Below are 23,226 nucleotides of genomic sequence, written 5' to 3'. Positions count from 1 at the left end.
TTCCACTCTCTTTTACCTATCCTCTTTTACCTATACTTTACTCATTTTTTAAAAAAATAAAAAGCTCTATCTATCTATCTAAAGACAACACCCTTTTTTTTACCTTTAATTCTCATTTTTATCTTTTACCCGTACATTTTTAATTACTTTTTTACAAACAAAAAATAATAATAATTAGGGGGAAATATTATTATTTATTTTTTTATTTTTATTTTTAAAAACCACACATTTTCCCCCCTCTCTCTTTTTAAAGCCCTTTCTTTTCTATTTGTTGGCTTGTTCTTGAGGGGGGAATCTTTTGCCCCCAGCTACGACCACCACTCTCTTTTAAAACAAAAATTTCACTGCTATTGTTATTGATACACTGCTATTGTTATTGATACTCTCCCCCTCAACTCCCCCCTTTTTATTTTTCTCTCCCTTTTTTCTCTCCCCTCTCTCTCTTCACCCCTCCTCATTTTTTCCCTTTATCCCACCTTTCATTTTCCATCCCCAATTTTGTTTTCTATCCATTTTTTAAAATCAACCCCCCCTTTTTAGCCTGTCCGTCAATGGTACCAAATAATATGGGAAACAGCCCTACTAGAAAAATTAACTAATAAACTGAATCTGACACGGGGACAAACAGAAGAAGACGCCTTCACCCCGGTATGGCTCCCCTTTATCACATACACAGCCCAACAAGACAATGACAAAAATCCACCAACAGCATACAAATCAATATGGCTAACCTGATCCAAAACACACACCCACCTCACTCACACACGAAAACAAAGATCACCACAGCCAATCACAAGCAAACAATCACACCCTAGGCCAACCCCAACCTCTCTCACCACCGAAGGAACACAAGTGAACAACACAAGCAACGCTGACACCAAACTCTACATACATTAAACATAATGGAAACACCGCCACCCGACCCCACCCCCATCCATCTTCCCTCTCTCCACCCCCCCTTTCTTTTTTCTTTCTTTTTTCTTCTCCCCCTAATGCCTCAACAAATGAAACGGATTTGTAAAAATGTTACATGGAAGAAGAAGAAAAAATACGAGGCACCACACTTCTGTAAAACAAGAAAATCCTTAATAAAAATATTTTTTAAAAAAGAAACAGCATAAAGCCAAGATTTGATTTTTAAATGTAAATAAATAACCATGAGAATGAAATAAGGGGAAATAAAAGTGCTTGACAGCAGCACTGGACACCCACAAGCTCAGGAGGAGGATAAGAATATTGCTTTTATTTGTGGTGTCTGGGATTGTCTGTAACAGCTGTGTGGCAGACAGAAATGCCAGAAGGCCAGCTCTCCCCATCAAGGCATCCTCATGCTGGGAAAAGCTGCACCCTGGTTTTTGTTTTTCACCCAGACACAGATAACCTAAATAGGAAAGCATGAGAAGTCACCTTCCTTGCCTTTTTATCAGGAGACATAACACTGCAAACAGTGTTAGAAACTGAGATATGAAAGCTAGGAGCTACGTAAATGGAATCTTGAACCTTTGTTATGGGCGCCGCAACAGAATATCTAGGCACGCTTTTTTATAACAAGAATACAAAGCTGAAAATGAACGAACCGCAGCTAAAATCTTATGTTCATTTTTCACATGGTCTAGTCCTCATCTGAAGACTGCAAAAAACACAAAGCCATGCTTCCTTTGCCCACACTGCTAATATTCTTATGAGGGTCCCTTCGCCCATCTCCAGAGAGTGGCTGGAAGTGGGGAGGCAGAAAAGGGTCCTCCTTTCCTTCCAGCAGTGGCAGTTTTAATCTGAAATCTGAGGCGCAGTATTGCACCCAGAGCCCAGAAGCTGCTGGAAACAAATTCCCTGAGGCAAAACATGCCAAAACAATGGGGAGTTTCGAGATGGAAGAGAGGAGCCTCCATTTCAGTTTGAATTGCGTCAGAATGATGGGATTAAAGTCTAAATCAGGGATGGCCCAGCCAGGCCCAAAGCCCTGCTCCCCACACCACCCGCCTCTCTTTGTTTGCCTCTGGCTTGTTCTACACAGGCAGCAGCTCCCAGCCAGCGGATGAGGATTTTTTCTCTGGCTTCTCCCCGCTCCTGCTGCCCCCAATGTGCTTGCCGCTCACTCTGCACAACAGTGGCTACTCCTCAGCTGGTGTCTTGGCAACAGAAAGCGAAGGCCAGAGGACCCCTATGCTGGCCCTGCAGTCCCCTGCAAGGCATCACCTAATGTTTCCATATAGCTTTAATTGGTTCCAAAAATTTAACAAGCGGCTGCCGGTTATCCAAAGGGTCTCCTTGCTTCAATCCATCCAAAAGTGTTGCATAGAGCTAATACATTGCTAACAATATAAACAAGTTACCTCTTACCTGTGTTTCCTTTCTGAAACGCAAATGTTTTTGTAAAAAAATGGCATTCAGTTTTTACATCGCAAGCATCCTATTAACAATACTTTTACAGCTAGATCTTTTATTCTGAAAACATCCTTAAAGTTGTCTAACAGCAAAAACGGGGCCAGTGTTATTCTTTAATTCCTTTTACGCTATCCTGCCGAAAACACTGCATATCTGTACATATCGACCAAACATGCTTAACATCTACTTAATTCTTGGAAAATAGACATTGGGGTGGGTGTGATACTTGGTCTTGCATATGAAGAGAAGTCAGCTCTCCAAAACAGAAACATCTCTATGCTCAATTGCTGAGCTGGGGAAGGAACTGATCGAGTCACCAATTTCCCTTGATTGTTTTGCTTACCGCTGCTAGAAGCTGCTACTTACCCACGCCTCTCCTTGGAAATCTGCAGCTATTTCCAGCACGTTCTCTATATTGGGGAGAGGCTAGTGATTGACAGTATCCTCCGCCAATGGAAACAGCACCTAGACTCTCGTTCCATGCTGAACCCCCCCTCCCCCAGTTTTAAAGTGATTCTCAGAGACCAGCCTACAAAACCTTTAGGTTTCTATTTCCCCGTCTTCTGAGGAGGAAGGGAGGAAACGAAAGTGGCATTGATACCACGTGGCTTGTAATTTAATGATTCAGTTTTCCCTTTTGTAGCTTGCCTAGGAGCAAGAAGAGATAGACTGAGCTACGTCTCTATGGGAATATTCACAAATTAAGCATTTTCATCAGGAACCATGAGAACGTGAAAAGCATGAAACAAGGACTGAGTCTATGAAGTGTTTTGAGCATATACTGGTAATGAACCCTATTAAAACACTTTTCCCCACCATTTTTTTAAAAAGGACAATCCAGTAATTAATTGTAGCTGTAAAATTTCAGGAGATGAATGGAACTATGTAGGGGAGGAATGAAATGATAAAGCTGAGTCATGATGAGATTTCAGTACTGAAATAAATATTTAATTGCCTCCCCAAGGGGCCCCTGCCTCAGAAGGAGGACCAGGACCTTGGAAGGAGCGCAAATGAAGGCTCTGTACCGGTCGGGAAAAGACAGAGACCACCCCAAAATTTGGAAAAAGCAAAGCCTGATCTTTATTGAAAGAACAGAAAAAAAACCAACAACACAAAAAACTGTTGCAACAGGGTCCCCGCTCACGCAATGACACGGAGTCAGAGACCCCGAACAAAAGGACTGCCTCGATTCTTATACCTTTTGATTTTCATTCAGATCAATAGCAAGGAGGTGGGGGGCAAGCGATATGAGGGGTGTGAAGAGTGGATTAACATAAAGTAAGCAGGATGTTGAAAGACTTTCTGGAGGTGTCAATTTGCTGAAGGGCTCAGGTGGTATGTGTCGATCTTCGTGTTATTTAATTTTGGATCTGCTTAAAATGGCTTTTCCTTTATCTACAGGAAAACCTCCACAACTGCTGATAATCAGCATGCAGATGTGAGGTTGGATGTTTGAGAAGATGTTCAGGAAATGACTTAAATGTTAATGTGAAATCCTATTCTGCATTGCTATCAATTCTGGTGTGATAGCCTGATGTTTGCATACTTTTTGGAAAATAGGACTGCTTTATTTTGAGCTCATATCTGTGTGTATTCATGGTATGGTTTGCAGACCCAGTAGGAGGCAGTGTGGTGGATTGAGTTTTGGCAGCCTTTTGGATACAATATTGAGTCAAGTATATACATTTTGAAATATTTAGATTGTTACATTCTTTAAAAACTACATTTTGGATACATTCAGAAAAGTACAGCACAGTATGGCATTTCATTAAAGATACATCCACGAATACATTTTAAAAGGATAGCTTCATGGAGAAAGAGGTACACAGGAATGGCAACAGGCACGTTACGTTAAGATGATGCATTAAAAGGCACACATTATATTACATTCAATGATACGTGAAAAGACACAGTAAGATGGCATATTCCCAACAATGCATTCTTTAAGGCACAGTTTATTATTTATTATTGTTGTGGGACTTTGGGGTAGGATTATATCATTGGGATCATTTTCCCTTTATTCCCCTCTCTGACCCTGATTCTCTTATGACAGTACTTGTATCAGAAAGGATTCAAAATTCTTCAGACAAATCCTGGGAGTGTGAAAGAGGAAAAATGTGGCAGTGAAGGGCTGGGATGGCTCTTTGTAATTATGCTAGAAGGTAATGGAAGCAATTATTACTGTGATTCTGGAAGAAAACTGAAGCCCAGGCAACACCAAGTAAAAATAAATCATTCTGCATCTGCAGTCAGCATGGGTGTTACTAGCACATTTTTGGGGTTGGGTGAGACTTTGTCACCCCAAAGTGGTGACATTTTGGTGAGTGATATTTTTCACCATTAACTTTCAGGAGGAGTTTTAAAATATTCCTGCATACCCATACATTTGATGCACTGGTAGGCAAACTCCGGCCCAATCGCCTTCTCAATCCGGCCGTGGATGGTCTGGGAACAAGCGTGTTTTTACATGAGTAGAATGTGTCCTTTTACTTAAAATGCATCTCTGGGTTATTTGTGGGGCATAGGAATTTGTTCACCCCCCCCCAATATAGTCCGGCCCCCCACAAGGTCTGAGGGACAGTAGACCGGCCCCCTACTGAAAAAGTTTGCTGACCCAATTGATGGCTGAAAGATACTACTCCCAGTAAACTAGACATTACTAGCTTTCAGAGCATTTCTTAAGTTTTTGGATGTTTTTAATGTTTTCATTTTATTTACAACTGTGTTGCGGACAAAAGGTCCAATGGTGGGGTGACCTGAGCCATTAATCACACCAGGATTGAGAAGGAAAGATTTAATCAGACAGCAGGAAGAAAGTATGGGGAAATCGAGTTCCAAATCCTATACGTACACCATTTGTGGCATGCTCACACAATTTATACAGTTAACTCTATATGTAGTAATACTTATGACGATTCAATTGGCTATCAGCATCGGCATATGCAATCCCCTTAACCAACCTACTTTTTTTTTGGTCTTATCTTGCACAGCCAGCAGTGTATTGTTGTTGTTATTTAGTCATTTAGTCGTGTCCGACTCTTTGTGACCCCATGGACCAGAGCACGCCAGGCACTTCTGTCTTCCACTGCCTCCCACAGTTTGGTCAATTTCATGCTAGTAGCTTCGAGAACATTATCCAACCATCTCGTCCTCTGTCGTCCCCTTCTCCTTGTGCTCTCCATCTTTCCCAAAATCAGGGTCTTTTCCAGGGAGTCTTCTCTTCTCATGAGGTGGCCAAAGTATTGGAGCCTCAGCTTCATGATCTGTCCTTCCAGTGAGCACTCAGGGCTGATTTCCTTAAGAATTGAGAGGTTTGATCTTCTTGCAGTCCATGGGACTCTCAAGAGTCTCCTCCAACACCATAATTCAAAAGCATCAATTCTTCAGTGATCAGCCTTCTTTATGGTCCAGCTCTCACTTCCATACATCACTACTGGGAAAACCATAGCTTTAATTATATGGACCTTTGTTGGCAAGGTGATGTCTATGCTTGTTCTCTTGACAGAACTCTATTAGCCTTTGCCCTGCTTCATTTTGATCTCCAAGGCCAAACTTGTCAGTTGTTCTTTTTATCTCTTGATTCCCTACTTTAGCATTCCAATCCCCTATAACGAGAAGAACATCCTTCTTTGGTGTCATTTCTAGAAGGTGTTGTAAGTCTTCATAGAATTGGTCAATTTCAGTTTCAGAAGTTAAAAAAGTGGATTCGTCGCACTAGGGCAGGGACGTCAAACTCCCAAGAGACTGCGATCTACTTACAGAATAAAAAACTGGCAGTGATCTACCCCTTTTGGAGGTTGTTGAGCTTTTTTTTAGGGAGGAAACCCAAACTTGTAGAATTTAGGGGGGAAAGATAAAAGTCGCTTACCAAAAGAACGCTCAGGATCATGGCGAAAACTCTGTCTTCCGTACTAGCGATTATGCACAAATGGAGGACGGGGCAAGGGGGCGGGACCGGATGCTCTTTTGCCCCCGCAAAGGAAAAAGAGTCCAATTTGACATCCCTGCACGAGGGGAAGTGTTGTTTAATCCACTTAAATACATAGACCTTACGCTCCACTTTGTGCTGGAATCACACATAAAATACTGACCATCTGGAAGAACCCTTGATCTCCTGTTTGTCAGTCCCAGTGGTGTTCCAATTCTGCCTGGTGTTTCCATCTAACACTGTTGCTTTTAAGTAGCACATATCCCAATTCAAAAGTGTTAGGATATTTCCGTTCCACCTTAAAAGGGAGCAGGATGTTTGTGTCACAGTCTGCGTATTTCCTGTTCACAGGATGTTTCTGTTGTGTCTTTGCTTTCGTTTCTCTCTCTGTGTCGGAGACACTGAAGCAGGCAGTCATGTTTTTTTGTTCTGATCAACGCTGAATAAAACTTGTAAATAATGCTCTCCTGAGTGCGACTTTTGCTGTGCATTATCTGCTGATAGAGTGTGCATGAGCTCTGGAATGTGGCAATCTATTTTCTGGAGCTCGTGTCGCTAATTGCTGATACTGTATCTACGGGAGACCGGTGGACGTCCGGAGTCGACGTGGAGGCAGTGATGGCCTTTGTCTCCCTGGCAGTATCCCAACAACAGGTTTCGGGCCCAGATTCACGGCACTTACAGGAGAGTAAGACTGCGACAGACTGCTGAGGTATGTGTGGGAAAAGCAAAAGCAAAGGCTTTTCTGTTTGCCACGGCAAGAGTCTCTGATGTCTGGCTGGCCTAATTGGCCTGGGAGCTGAGCCAAGCAGGCTTCGTGATTTATGGGAGCCAAGATAAGGAGTCTCTGAAGTGAAAAAGACTCACGGCTCAAGTAAAGAGCTGGAATGGAGTTTTTCCAAGCCTCTGAAGCTGCTGAGTGCCCAAAGTTAAACAGGCACAATTATGAGACCTGGGCAAAATGGTGTGAGAGTTTGCTGCGTCAGTTTGGAGTGTGGCATACTGTGAGTGAAGCCCCTCCAGTTCCTCTGACAGAGAGATGGAAGGCTCAGAATTTGAAGGCCATAGACGTAATAGTCTTGTCCGTCTCTCTGGAGGAAATTACTACGCTAGCTGGCAACACGACTGCACGTCAGATGTGGAATGCTTTGAAAGTAGCTCATCTGCCGGTCATCCCAGCCCAGAGTTTGACTGCATCGGAGGTCCTGGCTGTTTCCCAGAATGCGAGTGAATGCAGGGATGCCGAGGGCACCGGTTGCAAGCTGCAGGGGGAGCTGACTGTGATGTCATCCCAGGCAGCATTCCAGTCTCCAGGGGGAGCCAAGGAGTCGGCAGCTGAGAGCTCTGTTTCCCATGGGAGCCAAGGTCAACTTTGCAGAGGCCAGAAGGCCAGAAGTAAACAGAGACAGATGCCTGCAGATGGCCCAAAGCAGAAGGGGGGTGGAAAGCCCAAGCCAGGGAAAAACAAGGCTTTGTTTGCTGGCACTGCTGCTCCAAAGGCCAAGGCCAGGTTTATCGTCGACTCTGGTGCGAGCCGCCATTTGTCAAAAGATAAGCACCTGTTTATCTCCTTCACACCTCAAGATGGTGAGATCCACCTGGCTGATGGAAGGACGTTGCAAATTGCAGGAGTAGGGACTGTGAAACTTGCAAGTCTGCACACTACCATCAGAGATGTACTTTTTGTTCCAGGTGCTGCGGACAATTTGCTTAGTGTCCCACAGCTGACTAGGCGTGGCTTTGAGACTTCCTTCAAGAGGAGCATCTGTGTCATCAGGAAAGGCAAAGAGGACATTTTGCATGCAAAGTTTATGGATGGCTTATTCTGTATAACTTATGATGACAATGCTATTATGTCTAATGTTGATTCTTGTTGTGTTGCACAAACTAACAAGGTTCTTCATGCGGGATGTATTCATGATCAACATCGAAGATTTTGTCACATGTTTTGGCAGGCGCTGGCCAAGATGCCTGGGTTGGTTGAGGGTTTGAACATCAAACCTTGTAAGTTTCACATGAAGTGTGTATCTTGTGCAGAGAACAAGGTGAAGGTTGCTCCAAAAGGCAAGGAGTCTAGCAGGCAGGCTTCCAAACCCTACCAGCTAGTTCACGCAGACCTGGTTGGTCCACTTACGCCCTCTTTGGGTGGAGCAAGGTACTTCATGGTTCTAATTGATTCTTTTTCTAGGTGCATTCATGTGTTTATGCTTGAGCAGAAATCGCAAGCGTTTCCTAGGTTCAAGGCATTCTGTGCTTGGTTGGAGAATGTTCACAGTAAACGTATCGGCTGTTTGTTTACTGATCGGGGCGGGGAGTTCACTTCTCAGCAGTTTGAAGCTTTCCTGACTGAGAAGGGAATCCAGCATGACTTGTCAACGCCTAGATCGCCATGGATGAATGGACTTGCGGAGCGAGCAAATCAGACTTTGCTTCAAGGCCTGAAAACCTTGTTGCATGATGCCAACCTCCCTGAGAAGTTTTGGGGGGAAGCTCTGTCGACGTTTGTTTATTCCTATAATTGCAGACTGTCATCACCTATTGGTTGTACTCCCTACAAGAAGATGTTTGGTAAGAAACTGAACGTCAAGCACATGAGAATCTTTGGTTCTGACATGTGGGTACACACCCCACAGAGCAACAAGCTTGGGAAGCGTGGGGCACATGGTTTGTTCATGGGGTACGAAAAAGGTGCATACAGAGTATGGATGACTGGTTCTAAGTCCATTAAGTTCACAAAGAGTGTTGAGTACAATCCTGAGTGGGGGGAAAATGTGGGAATTTTCCAGAGTTACCCAGAGGAGGATGAAGGTGATGTGAAAAAACCAGATGATGTTGAGAAAGCTGAGGATGATGATGATGATCATGATGATGATGATGAGAGTTCGGATTCCAGTTCAGTGGGTGGCGCTGCTGCTGGTGTCAGCGACAGTGATGACACAGCAGACTACAAGAGCGCAAAGGCCTCAGTCAGACCATCTGATGCGTCTGATAATGAACTGGAAGAACCACTGTTCACCATTGGTCACTTTTCTCCTAAGAAGGAGGAGATGAGTCCAGAAGACTTGCGTCTAGTTCGCAGGTCTGAAAGGGCGACCAAAGGCAGACCTCCAAAGAGATTTGCTGATGAGTTTGCTAAGACAGCAACTGCTGTTCTTAGTAGCTCAGAGAAGGTGTGGGAACCTTCAAGCTTCAAAGAGGTTCAGGAGTTAACCTCTAAAGATGCTGAGCCTTGGCTTAATGCCATGAAGGCTGAAGTTGATTCCTTGAATAGGAACCAAACTTGGGAGCTGGTACCGGTAGTCCCAGGAATGAGACTCGTTGGCAGCAAATGGGTCTTCAAGGCCAAGACAAACCAGAATGGCAAGGTTGTCAGACACAAAGCCAGATTGGTTGCCAGAGGTTTTTCACAGGTACCAGGACAGGATTACCACGAGACCTACTCGCCCACCGTCAAATATGAGAGCATTCGGCTGATGCTCAAAATCGCTGCAGAGGAGAAACTGCATGTTTCCCATCATGACATTAATACAGCTTTTTTGTACGGGATTTTGGGGGAGGAGCTGTACATGCTTCCACCTGATGGAATGCAGATACAGAAGGGAATGGTCTGTAAACTGCGGAAATCCTTATATGGTCTCAAGCAGAGTGCCAGGTGTTGGAACACAAAACTCACTGAGACGTTGCTTTCTCTTGGTTTTCACCAGGGCAAAGCTGATCCATGTGTGTTTGTCAAGGAGGAGGGGCAAAACAAACTGTATTGTTTATGTTTTGTTGATGATCTTCTGATGTTTTGGAAGAATCAGGCTTTCTACCAAAGCACCCTAGCTCAGCTGAAGGAGCACTTTGACATGAAGGATCTTGGTGAGGTATCCAACTATCTTTCTCTGCAGGTGGAGAGGGACCAAGCAGGTAATTTTCTGGTACACCAAACACAGAAAATTGCTGATGTATTAACCAGGTTGAATTTGGTTGATGCAAACCCAGCAGACACACCGATGGTGACAGGTTACCAGGTAGATAGTACTGCTGAAGCGTTTTCTGACACTACACTGTACAGATGCATTCTAGGCAAGTTGAATTTCATTGCTAGATGTTCAAGACCTGACATAGCTGTAAGCACTAACCTGCTTAGCAGACATGCTAATAATCCTACTGTTCAGGATTGGAAAGCTCTGAAGCGCATAGCCCGCTATTTGAAAGGGACTATGCACTACAGGCTGAGGTTCACCAGTCAGAAGACTGGAGGTCTTGAAATTTTTGCAGATGCAAGTTTTGGAAGTGACACCACGGATGGTACAAGCACTTCTGGAGTATGCTACATGTACAACCACTGTCTGTTTGACTGGTTGTGCAAAAAGCAGACGACAGTAAGCCTAAGTTCCTGTGAAGCAGAACCCAATGCTCTGTCATTTTCACTCATGGATTGTGAATGGTTGATGCAACTGTTTAAGGACATCAGAGTGTCTGTGAAATGTCCTATACAAGTGTATCAAGACAATAGATCCTGTTTGGCTTTGCTGAACTCAGAGAGTTGCAAGCAAAGAACCAAGTACTTGCAGATTAAGCTACATTGTGCAAGAGAGTGTATTCAGAAAGGACTCATTCAGGTGTCCTACATGCCAGGAAATGAAATTCCTGCTGATCTGTTGTCTAAGGTTGTTAACAGAGAACAACTTAAGGTTTACGTACAGAGGTTGCAATTGGGTTGAACCACAGGTACTACAGGTTACACGGAAAGGGGGAGGATGTTAGGATATTTCCGTTCCACCTTAAAAGGGAGCAGGATGTTTGTGTCACAGTCTGCGTATTTCCTGTTCACAGGATGTTTCTGTTGTGTCTTTGCTTTCGTTTCTCTCTCTGTGTCGGAGACACTGAAGCAGGCAGTCATGTTTTTTTGTTCTGATCAACGCTGAATAAAACTTGTAAATAATGCTCTCCTGAGTGCGACTTTTGCTGTGCATTATCTGCTGATAGAGTGTGCATGAGCTCTGGAATGTGGCAATCTATTTTCTGGAGCTCGTGTCGCTAATTGCTGATACTGTATCTACGGGAGATCGGTGGACGTCCGGAGTCGACGTGGAGGCAGTGATGGCCTTTGTCTCCCTGGCAGTATCCCAACAAAAAGTTCTCCAAATACAGTGGTACCTCGCATTACATACACTTCAATTTACATATGCTTCAGGTTACAGACTCCGCTAACCCAGAAATAGTACCTCAGGTTAAGAACTTTGCTTCAGGATGAGAACAGAAATTGTCCAGTGATGGCGCAGCGGCAGCGGGAGGCCCCATTAGCTAAAGTGGTGCTTCAGGTTAAGAAGAGTTTCAGGTTAAGAGCGGACCTCCAGAATGAATTAAGTTCTTAACCTGAGGTACCACTGTAGTTTGTGGTGCGTGCTGAAGGACCACCCTTGAATGCTGGCAATATAAGTTTTGTGAAGCTTAACAGGCAGGCCTGTCCCATGCTTGTTTCCACTCTATTCTGCCCAATGTTCCAAATAACTATTGTGATTAATAGTCATCAACGGCCCTTGGGGTCATAGAAGCATAGAGTTGGAAGGGACCCTGAGGATCATCTAGTCCAACCCCTGCAATGCAGGAATATGCAACTGTCCCATATCTGCCATCCATCAATTGGCCTAATCCTCAATTATTATTTTTTAATGTCCCCTCAAAGGTATTGACTATCACAACTTTGCAAAGGAGTGTTTTCCTCTATTGGTTCTGAATCTACTGCCAGTTAATTGCACTAGGTGAATCCAAGCTCTATTAATGGGGGCAGAATGGGATTCTCAACTAAGAAGCTCATAATTGTGGAAAGAGAGGAAATGGAGTCTTCCCCAGTGCAGCACAAAACACTGAAGTCAAAAGCCTGCTAAGGAAAACATGGATCTTTTCCTCATGGGACAGCAAGTATTTTACATGTGCGTTGTGTGATGCCACCTATCACCTTTCTTGCTAACACACTTGTTGTTGTTTAATTCTCAAAGCTTTATTTGTTGTTGCATATCTCGGCCAGTAGGAATAACGTAGCATTGATTAAAATCACATTTTGCTTAAGGTAATTTATGCCGTTGGCGGCAAAGCATAATTTTCCAAGTACTGCTTTTCCAAGTAGATATGGCCTCTGCGTATGTGTGTCTTCTTCTTAAGCGAGGATGGCAGCCAGCAGTGCTCCACCAGCTGTCACTGCAGCTGTGATAGCAATGGACAGCCCAGCAGCACCTAGAAGATGATTAAGGCACACAATTATTGTGATGAATATCTCAAGGTGGGGAGACTGGCTCTGCCAATCATGGGGTTCTTGTCCTGAGAGCAGCAGACATACCGACTGACTGAAACGCAGCAACAATGCTCCAAGCTGCTACTCCTCCACCATTGGCGATGGCCGCTGCCGACATCATTTTTGCAGCCAGAGAGCCAGCTAGAATTCCAGCTGCAGTGAAGCCTGCTGCTGCCAGTGCTGCTGGGACACCAATCGTGGCCACTGCTGCAAGAACACAGAATTAGGAATACGTTACATGATAGAAGCCTTAAATCTAAATTGGCTAGACCACAGTGCTTAACCGTCTTGGCTGTGGGTCCTAGGAGACCTTGCAGGCCTTTTCCCACCTGGCCTGGGATGGTGGGGCCCTGACTGACAGACTCTAATTTCAAAAGCTAAGGCTCTTGGGCTGGGGTATTTAGGGCAGTGGTTTCCAGTTGGGGGTGTGTGTGGTCTGTTGCACCCCCCCTGAGAGAACGTGCTTATCTTGCTAATTGGGGAGTGAAAGCCATCTGTGGATCATTGAGCCTCCACGCACTATCAGGGAAAGTTGCTGGATGGCAAGAGAGTAGGGATTGGGGGAAAACCTCTGACATCATTTTATGGCTCTTGCAATTGGTACAAGGAGAGAGTGAGAATGCAAATTGCTTTTTGAAAGAATGGCTTATACAACCGTTGAAGGAGGTCTGTAACGAAATCTTAGAGGGGAAGAAGGCACCTGAATCGTGGAAAGAAGCGTATATTACACTTATACCAAAATCAGAGACTGAGAAGAACCAGATTAAGAACTACCGCCCTATATCATTACTCAATGTGGATTATAAAATTTTTGCAGACATTTTGGCAAAAAGATTGAAAAGAGTTTTGGTGGGGGAGATTCACAAAGACCAAGCGGGCTTTCTTCCAGGAAGACATCTGTCAGACAATGTGAGAAATATAATAGATATTATGGAGTTATTAGAAGTTAATATTAATACCAAGGCAGTATTAATATTTGTGGATGCGGAGAAAGCCTTTGACAATATTTCTTGGAGCTTTATGAAAAAGAATCTCCAAGGGATGGGGGTAGGCCAAGGCTTTGAGAATGGTATAGGTGCAATTTATTCTGAACAAAAAGCAAAATTGATTGTAAATAATGTGGTTACTGAAGAATTTGCTATTGAAAAAGGGACACGACAGGGGTGCCCAATATCCCCATTACTTTTTATATCTGTCCTGGAGGTTTTATTAAACATGATCAGAGGGGACCAGCTGGTTAAAGGGATTCAGGTCGGAGCTAAACAATATAAATTGAGAGCGTTTGCAGATGATCTAGTATTAACTTTACAAGAGCCAGACACTAGTATGAGAAGAGTTTTAGAGTTAATACAAGTATTTGGTCAAGTAGCAGGTTTTAAGTTGAACAAACAGAAAACGAAAGTACTGGATAAAAATCTAACAGTTGCTGAAAGAGAGAAGTTCCAGAGTGAAACTGGTTTAATGGTAGCAAAGAAGGTGAAATACCTGGGGATTAATTTGACATCTAAGAATGTGAACCTATTTAAAGATAATTATGAGAAATGTTGGACAGAAGTGAAGAAAGATCTAGAAATATGGTCAAATTTGAGACTTTCCTTGTTAGGCCGAATTGCTGTTATTAAGATGAATGTTTTGCCGAGAATGTTATTCTTGTTTCAAACATTGCAGATTGTGGATAAAATGGATTGTTTCAAGAGGTGGCAAAAAGACATATCTAGATTTGTCTGGCAGGGCAAAAAGCCCAGAATAAAATTTAAGATACTAACTGATGCAAAAGAAAGAGGGGGGTTTGCCCTGCCGGACTTAAAATTGTACTATGAATCAGCGGCTTTTTGCTGGCTGAAAAACTGGCTGCTTCTTGAAAACACAGACATTTTGGATTTGGAAGGGTTCAATAACAGATTTGGCTGGCATGCATATATATGGTATGACAAGGTTAAAATTCATCAAGGTTTCAAAAACCATATTGTTAGGAAAGCATTATATAATGTTTGGATTCGGTATAAAGACTTGCTGGAAAATAAAACCCCTAGGTGGTTGTCACCAATGGAAGCTAAGGAAGTGAAAAAACTTAATATGGAATCCAAATGGCCAAAATATTGGGAAATTATAGAGCATGAGGAGGGAAAAGTGAAATTGCAGAGCTATGAGAAATTGAAGTCTAAAGTAAGAGACTGGCTTCATTACTACCAGATAAATGAAGTCTTCAAACAGGACAGGAAAATTGGCTTCCAGGTGGAGAGGTCAAAATTAGAAACAGAGCTTTTGGAACCCAATACTAAGAATCTGTCAAGAATGTATAACTTGCTGTTGAAATGGAACACACAGGATGAGACGGTTAAATCAGCTATGATCAAATGGGCACAAGACATTGGTCATGACATTATGTTTGCTGACTGGGAACAGTTATGGACTACCGGTATAAAGTTTACGGCATGTAATGCCTTAAGAGAGAACATTATGAAAATGATTTATAGGTGGTACATGACCCCAGTCAAGCTTGCAAAAATCTATCATACGCCCAATAATAAATGTTGGAAATGTAAGGAAACTGAAGGTACTTTCTACCACCTTTGGTGGACGTGCCCAAGGATCAAGGTCTTCTGGGAAATGATTTATAATGAAATGAAAAAGGTGCTTAAATGCACTTTCGTGAAGAAACCAGAGGCCTTTCTCCTGGGCATGGTAGGCCAATTGGTGTCAAGGAAAGATAGGACGTTTTTTATGTATGCGACAACAGCAGCAAGAGTTCTTTTAGCAAAGTATTGGAAGACACAAGAGCTACCCACGCTGGAAGAATGGCAGACAAAGGTGATAGACTATATGGGACTGGCTGAGATGACTGGCAGAATCCGCGACCAAGGGAAAGAGACGGTGGAAGAAGATTGGAAGAAATTTAAAGTTTATCTTAAGAACTGTTGTAAAATTAATGAGTGTTAAAATGTCATGGGTAATGCAAAATAGAATTGCAGTGACAAACAATTGGATAAGAGAAAAAGGATTAAAGAAAGTGAATTATAAGTACCGTATTTTTTGCACCATAACACTCACTTTTTTCCTCCTAGAAAGTAAGGGGAAATGTCTGTGCGTGTTATGGAGCGAATGCCTACGGATGGCGGGAGGATCTGCTGCAGTCGTGAGCAGAGGATCCATGGTTCCCCTTCCTTCCCTCCTCCGTGACTTGCTTTGAAACAGCAAAGCGGGAGAAGAGCCGCTGAGTGGAGAGGAGAGAGGGACAGAGAGCCTGCTTGCTTTAAAGGAGCAAAGCAGGAGAGGAGAGGAGCCTTCTCCTCTTATACCCCTCTTCTGCATTATTAACAGCATCCTTCACCCACCCACCCCACGTGTGTTCCTTGTCCCTTGAGTGCTTTTCCTTCCCTCCCCACTTAAAACGTGGTTACAAAGCACGGATCTACATGGATCCTCAGGATTTTTGCATTGGGCTACCCCAAACTCACCGTCAGATCACATGTCTGTGGCCACAGCATGAACCACAAAAATCATACATCCGCTGTTTCGTTTAGAATATTTTTTTTCTTGTTTTCCTCCTCTAAAAACTATGTGCGTGTTATGGTCGGGTGCGTGTTATAGAGCGAAAAATACGGTAATTGAAATTAGGGGTTGCTGGAAAAGTTTAAAATAGGGATGCAGAAAAGGGAGGTATGGGGAAGTCGTTGAAAGAAGGTTTAAGAAAAAGAGGTTAAGAAATTATATGTGTTTATATGCTTGTTTGTTTGTGTATGTATTGTTTTGTATTGTCTCTTAATATGTGTTGAAAAATTAATAAAAATTTATATATATAAAAAAAGAGAATGCAAATTGCTTGCTCCATGGGGCAAATTCATGGAGCCCTGCTAGGACGAAAGGGGAAGCAGCTCCTGGTTGCTTCTCATCTAAAACAAGCTTCCTCAAACTTGGCCCTCCAGATGTTTTGAGACTATAATTCCCATCATCCCTGACCACTGGTCCTGCTAGCTAGGGATCATGGGAACTGTAGGCTAAAAACATATGGAGGGCTGAGTTTGAGGAAGCCTGATCTAAAATAATTGAACTAGGAGCGCCTAATTCAGACGACTTGGCGTGTAAAACTCTCCACCTATCGTTGTCATCATCATCAATCCATCTTTTACCCCAAGGTCCCAAAGCAGCTTACAACAATTAAAACACAATATTTAAAGGCAATAGAAAACAACTTAATGCCATATGAATAAGGTGGATTCTAAAAATATGCCCAATCAAGCAAATGCATAATTTTGCGTCCAGACCTCATTGATTTTGGGAGGGGGGGGCGGGCAACCAGGTGCCTAGAAACTTGGGCTTGGGGAGAATTTGGTTCAAGTCCCTTTTTCGCTTTAAAAAATCAGAGTAGCCCTAGACCAGTCCCTGTTTCTGAGACCAGTGGAGTGAGGGGGGAACAAACCTTTTCACCAGCACTAGGTGCCTCCGTTGCTAGCACCTGCTCACAACAACTTGCCATAACTTCAGCTGCATTTCTGACAGTCAAGGCAGTTTGCTTCTCTCCTCCATCCACCCACCCACCCCTGCCATCCTTCCTGCTTTGGCCATCCCAGCTACCAGTGCTTTTTTTCTTGAAAAAAAGGTGGGGGAACTGACTACGATATATAGATACAGTGGTACCTCGGGTTACATACGCTTCAGGTTACATACGCTTCAGGTTACAGACTCCGCTAACCCAGAAATAGTACCTTGGGTGAAGAACTTTGCTTCAGGATGAGAACAGAAATCATGCTCCGGTGGCCCGGCAGCAGTAGGAGGCCCCATTAGCTAAAGTGGTGCTTCAGGTTAAGAACAGTTTCAGGTTAAGAAAGGACCTCTGGAACGAATTAAGTACTTAATCTGAGGTATCACTGTATTTGCTTAATGCAGAAAGGGCATCCAAATTTTGTTAAATTTAGTGGTATTCGCTATCCCTTCAGTTATTCTGTTTTGATGTGCCAGGTGTTCTGTCAAAGCCATTTCACAGATGTCATCAAGCCAGACTTTCATTGTGAACTCCACCATTTCCAATGACTTGCAAGCTTCATTCATGCTGCTACAAGCAAAATAATCACCCAAACTTGCCCAACTGGAAATCCAGATTACTTACCCAAGCCGGCTGCACCTCCCAAAACTGCAGTTACTGAAAGAGAGACTTGTTTTAATAAGATATAATGGATCTCAAGTACATATACAGTCATACCTTGGTTTACGAACGCTGCTGGTTGCGGGTTTTCAGGTTGCAGACTGCGCCGAACCCGGAAGTACCAGAACGGGTTACTTCCGGGTTTTGGCCCTCATGCATGCGCAGAAGCACAAAATGACATCATGCGCATGCACAGAAGCTTTGGATTGCATCATGCACGTGCGCAGACGCGGCGCTTCAGGCTATGAACACTGCGGGTTGTGAACGTGCCTCCCACATGGATCATGTTTGCAACCAGAGGTATGACTGTAAAATGCAAAAAAGCATCAGGTGAGCTACAACTGTGATGGGCATGTTTGTCAGTTTAAGTTACTTTCTGTTCCTCATGTTTTCCAGTCTTAGGTTCAGTTCACATTTCCATATCAGCTTGATTTAAAAGCAAATGCAAACAAATTCTCATGAAAATTTACCAACATTTCAATGCTGATTTCTCCTAATATATACATTTTTGTGCAATATTCCTTAGTGCACACATTTTTTTTGCAAAGCAATTTCTCTAAAACAATACATTTTTTAAAATGTTATTTTTACTAATCTACACATTTTTAACACATTAATGCCATAGTGTCAACAGATCCTAACGGTGAAGCATGCTTCCAATTTTAATCTGCGCTGAGTGGGGGTGGAGGTGAGGAGAGTTTGTGACACTGACTGAGAGTTTGAGACAACTGCTTTGGACTGTAAGGTTACAGTTACCCAATCCCCAAGAAAGTAAACAGGCTCTCTTACCTGGATTAACCATGCTGGCTTCCTAAAGACCTGTATAGAGATGCCAGAAACTCTTGTTAGGATAATGCAGTGTACAATTGTGTGTTAAACTATGGAACTCAATCCCACAGAAGGCAGTGACGGCCACCAGTTTTGGGTGGCTTTAAAAGAGGACTGGACAAATTAATGGAGACATGGCTATCAGTGGCTACTAGCCATAATGGCTGTGCTCTGCCTCCAGTTCAGAGGCTGCAATGCTTCTGAATACCAGTTGCTGGAAACCACTGGAGTTGCGATTGAGAGTTTTCCAGATGCATCTGAATGGCCATTGTGAAAACAGGATTCTAGACTAGATGGACCATTGGCTTGATCCAGCAAGATCGTATGTTCTTAACTAACAACCACTCAGACTCCCACTGCGTCCAGAATCCACTCGCACATTATGCCACTACACTGTTAAAATGATTTGCTTAAAACAATTCCCAAGGTGGGAAACTGCCGTGTTAATTCTGTTTCACAGCAAAAGCAACCAAGAGTCTCATGGTAACATAAAGACTAGCAAATTATATCCAGCATAAGCTTCCATGAGTTAAAAAAGGACTCTGGTTCATGGGTGCAGCGGGGGGAGCAGCTCCCCCCCGATGAAGTAAAACAATATACTGTAAATTCTTAACTAACTGACCAATCACATCGGTTCTGCCCCCCTAACAAAAGTCCTGACCCCCCCAACCAAATCCTGCCCCCCCAAAGATCCTGGCTACGCCCATGAGCTGGTTGACAGTATTATACCACTTTAAATGGTCATCATGGCTTCCCTCAAAGAATCATGGGAACTATAGTTTGTTGAGGGTGCTGAGAGTTGTTAGGAGACCCCTGTTCCTGTTTGAGAGCAACAAGCATCAAAGTGGTTTAACAATCACTCCCTAAATAGTTACAGTGACAATTATCCTCCTCTGCTGGTCTCGGTTTCGGGAAGTTTTTACTGTGTGACACTTTATTGTTTTTATATTTTGCTGGGAGCAGCCCAGAGTGGCTGGGTATTTATACCCAGAAGGGCGGGGTATTATTATTATTTCCCTTTACACAATTACCAACTGCCTGGTTCGTTTGTTTTTTGCATTTTGTTTCCCTCTTGACCTCTCCATACCCTCTGCCTCCCAAGCATTTGTGTACATCATGGGTAGGCAAACTAAGGCCCGGAGCTGGATCCAGCCCAATCGCCTTCTAAATCCGGCCCACGGACAGTCCGGAATCAGCGTGTTTTTACATGAGAAGAATGTGTGCTTTTATTTAAAACGCATCTCTGGGTTATTTCACTGTAAACAAGTGGTACAGTGAAAATAAAGTATTTCTATTTCTATTTGTGGGGCATAGGAATTCGTTCATTTATTTTTCAAAATATAGTCCGCCCCCCCCCACAAGGTCTGAGGGACAGTAGACCCGCCCCTGCTGAAAAAGTTTGCTGACCCCTGGTGTACATCACTTGGCCAATTTAGGATAATTCTGCACATCTGATAAAGTGGTTTAGCAATCAATCCCTCTTCCCAGGGAACTCAGAAAATGGTGTCCTCTCAAGGAATCCTGGGAATTGTAGTTTGTCAGTTTGTAATTAGGCATGCAGATAAGTGCTGGGAAGAGGGTTCCTCACTCTGTCATCTGTCTGGTAGGAAAATATTCAGAGACAGAATAATTTCTGCAGGCCAGGCTGCTGCTAAAAGGCATAGAAGAGCCAGTAAGAAGGACACTGGTGGAAAAAGTTAGTTGGATAAAAAGTTAGTTGGGGGTGAGGGTGGGGGGTGGGTAGCCACATTTTTTTTTGCTGCCTCCAGAGGGGTGTCATTTTTATTTTATTTTATTTTTATAATAATTTTAAGCATTTTTGTTAGGGATTATAGGGAAAGACCTGCCAAAGAAGCTGAAAAACATTTTTATGTATGCGATAACTGTGGTGAGAGTCTTAATAGCACAAGGATGGAAGACTGAGGAAACCCCGACTAAAGAAGCATGGCAAGAGAAATTGATGGATTATGCAGAATTGGCAAAATTGACACATAAACTACGGGACAAGGATAACTGTGATTTTAAAGAGGAATGGGAACCTTTTACAAAGTACTTAAAGATGCAACAAAGTGAATTGGATTCCTTGGCAGGTTTTGAATAAACACTCACAAACTTTTTATTGATAATAACTAGTCAGACAAATTAAGGATCTATACAATTTTGTAGCATGCAGAGAATAGCATTTATAGAGAAACCAGAGATTGGAACTGAGGGAAGTCAAGGGGTGGGGTGGGGAGGGTGGGTTGTTTTATGGGAGGGAGGGGGGAGGTGGAAAAAATAGAGGGTAATTAAGGATGATATGTTTTAAGATAATATGTTTTGTTTAAATTCCTAATAAAAATTTATTAAAATGTATTTTATAATATTTTTATTAATTTTCAATTATAATTCAATAATAGCCTCATAATAACAATACCAATTTATAATACAGTTAATAATATCAATCATTAAGATACCAAATTATATAATTTAGATAAGGTGGCCCCGAGGTGCTGGAATTGATGATTTTCTTTATTTTTGTGTTCCAAAATCTTATTGATTTCAATTACATTCCAGTCATAATAATCCCTATCCCGAGGGGCGTCATTGAGGCTCCCAGCCTGCAGGGCTTCAGGGATTAGCTTGCATGCCCAGCCTTCCTGTTCGTAAGTGAGCAATCCTGATTCACGTTTCCATGCACGTATATTGTTCTTTGCACTCTTATTCCCCACCCACCCCCATCCTCAGTCAGTTTGGCTCTGGCCTTTAATATATAAGAACAATTTTTTTATCTCACAGCTAACCTGCAGCAAAAACATTATAATGCTCTAAATAGATATAAATTATATCCCCTAACACTGTAAAAAAATGCATACTTTTTATTACTTGTTGATAAAAGTTATTTTGGATATTCTGTTGTGTAAATTATGCTGGGCTTGTTTTTTTTAAAGCAAAACTTTGTATTCAAATAATATTTTGTCTACTTGTTAGGAACAAATGTTTGAGATGTGTTTGTGTATGCAAATGCCTATGGCGTGTTTGTGTGTGTGTGCCAAACTTTGACCTCAGTGAAATAAAGCATAGTTTCACCCCTGAATACTGTACTGTGCTTTTAATATAACCAAATGTAAATTTAAAATGTGCAAACTTATATGATTAAAAATTCATAGTATCAGGAAAACAACCAACAGCCACCAGGTTATACTCAGGTGAAGAACGTCCTCACAGCCAAAGAGTTACAGTGGTACCTCGCAAGACGAATGCCTCGTAAGACGAAAAACTCACAAGACGAAAGAGTTTTTTGTTGTTTGAGTTGCTTTGCAAGACGAATTTCCCTATGGGCTTGCTTCGCAAGACGAAAACGTCTTGCGAATTTGTTTCCTTTTTCTTAAAACCGGGCGCATTGCTTGAAGAGGTGCAGTTCTGTGCTTCGCAAGACGAAAAATTCGCAAGACGAAAAAACTCGCAGAACAAATTAATTTCGTCTTGCGAGGTACCACTGTAATTTTTAGAATTTCCTACCTAACATTTCCATATGACTTTAATCCAGAAATTTAACAAGCAGCTGCTTGTTTCAATCTATCCTATATATGTTGCATTAAGTTAACAAATTGCTAACAATATGAGCAATTGTATTAAGTTACCTCTCACCAGATTTTCTTTTCTTAAACGAAGGTATTGTTGCTTTTAAAAAGGCATTCGGTATTTGTGTTGAAAGCAACCTATTAACAATACTTTAACAGTTAGAGCTTTCATTTTAAAAACATCCTTAATGTTGTCTAACAGCAAAACCAAGGGGGCAAGGGAAGCTCACACCCTGCTTTTTCTTTGATTCCTTTTATGATACTTTGCCAAAAACACTACCTATCTTTACCTCCCCACCAAATAAGCTTAAAAGCTACTCAATTCTTGGAAAGTACACATTCTGAGAAGTGATACTTGGTCTTGCGTATTAAGAAATATTTCTCCGAAATAGAAACATCTCAATATTCAGCTGCTGGGGAAGGAACTGATGGAGTCACCAACTTCCCTTGCTTACCCTTTGGGTAATCCTGTGAGAAGTTCCTACTCACCCACTCCGCTTCTTGTGTATCTGCAGCCACTGCCACCTCTTGTTTATATCCTTCTCTGTAGTGGGGAGAGGCTAGTGACAGCATGCTCCACCAATGTAAACAGAATCTAGTTCCTGCTCCAGTTATTAAGTAAAGTCCAGGGACCAAGCCACAAACCTTTAGGTTTCTATTTCCCAGCCCTCTGAGAAGGAAGGAAACAAAAGTGATACACAAATATTTGAGCAAGATTGGATGACAGTCGCTAGAACACGAGACTCTAAATCTCAATGTTGTGGGTTCGAGCCTCACACCAGGCTCCTTCCAGCTCTACAATTTTACGATCATGGTTTTTTTTTAATGTATTTTTATTTTTTAAAATTATTGGTTTACAAAAGTATGAGCAGTGTTCCTCTTTCTTTTCTTTTCCAAGTAACATTTTTACAGATCAGTTTCATTTGTTGAGACATTAGTGTTACATTAGCATGAAAAGAGGGAAAGAGGTGGAGGGGGGAAAGGCGAGTGGGGCTGGGGTGGGGTGGCAATGTTTCTATTTTACTTAATATATGTGGGGTTTTGTGTCAGCATTGCTTGTGCAGGTTCTCCTCTATTCGCTTGTGTTCCTTTGGTGGTG

General features: G+C 42.5%; 1 protein-coding gene and 1 long non-coding RNA gene across 3 annotated transcripts; both read right to left on the bottom strand.

Moving 5' to 3' along the window:
• Positions 1-1,549: 1,549 nt before the first annotated feature.
• On the bottom strand, positions 1,550-3,246 carry LOC128418766 (uncharacterized). The gene is made up of 2 exons (XR_008331758.1): positions 2,752-3,246; positions 1,550-2,196 (listed from the first exon to the last, which is right to left on the bottom strand). It is a non-coding gene; the product is annotated as an uncharacterized LOC128418766 (long non-coding RNA).
• A 9,031-nt stretch (positions 3,247-12,277) lies between these two features.
• LOC128418765 (interferon alpha-inducible protein 27-like protein 2A) lies at positions 12,278-20,277 on the bottom strand. Of its 2 annotated transcripts, XM_053398794.1 has the most exons (4): positions 19,988-20,277; positions 18,526-18,555; positions 17,701-17,733; positions 12,278-12,800 (listed from the first exon to the last, which is right to left on the bottom strand). In XM_053398794.1, the coding sequence occupies exons 2-4, from the start codon at positions 18,536-18,538 to the stop codon at positions 12,604-12,606; spliced, it is 243 nt and encodes an 80-aa protein (XP_053254769.1). In that variant the 5' UTR covers positions 18,539-18,555; positions 19,988-20,277; the 3' UTR covers positions 12,278-12,603. The 2 variants fall into 2 exon arrangements, with proteins under 2 accessions (XP_053254769.1, XP_053254768.1); XM_053398793.1 differs by lacking the exon at positions 19,988-20,277 and having other exon boundaries at positions 18,526-19,130.
• Between the last annotated feature and the right edge of the window lie 2,949 nt (positions 20,278-23,226).

Source organism: Podarcis raffonei, chromosome 8, assembly GCF_027172205.1.
Source record: "Podarcis raffonei isolate rPodRaf1 chromosome 8, rPodRaf1.pri, whole genome shotgun sequence".
NCBI classification, from domain to species: Eukaryota; Metazoa; Chordata; class Lepidosauria; order Squamata; family Lacertidae; genus Podarcis; species Podarcis raffonei.
The sequence above is the reverse complement of the archived record's forward strand: the minus strand, read 5'-3'. Positions and strand labels throughout refer to the sequence as shown.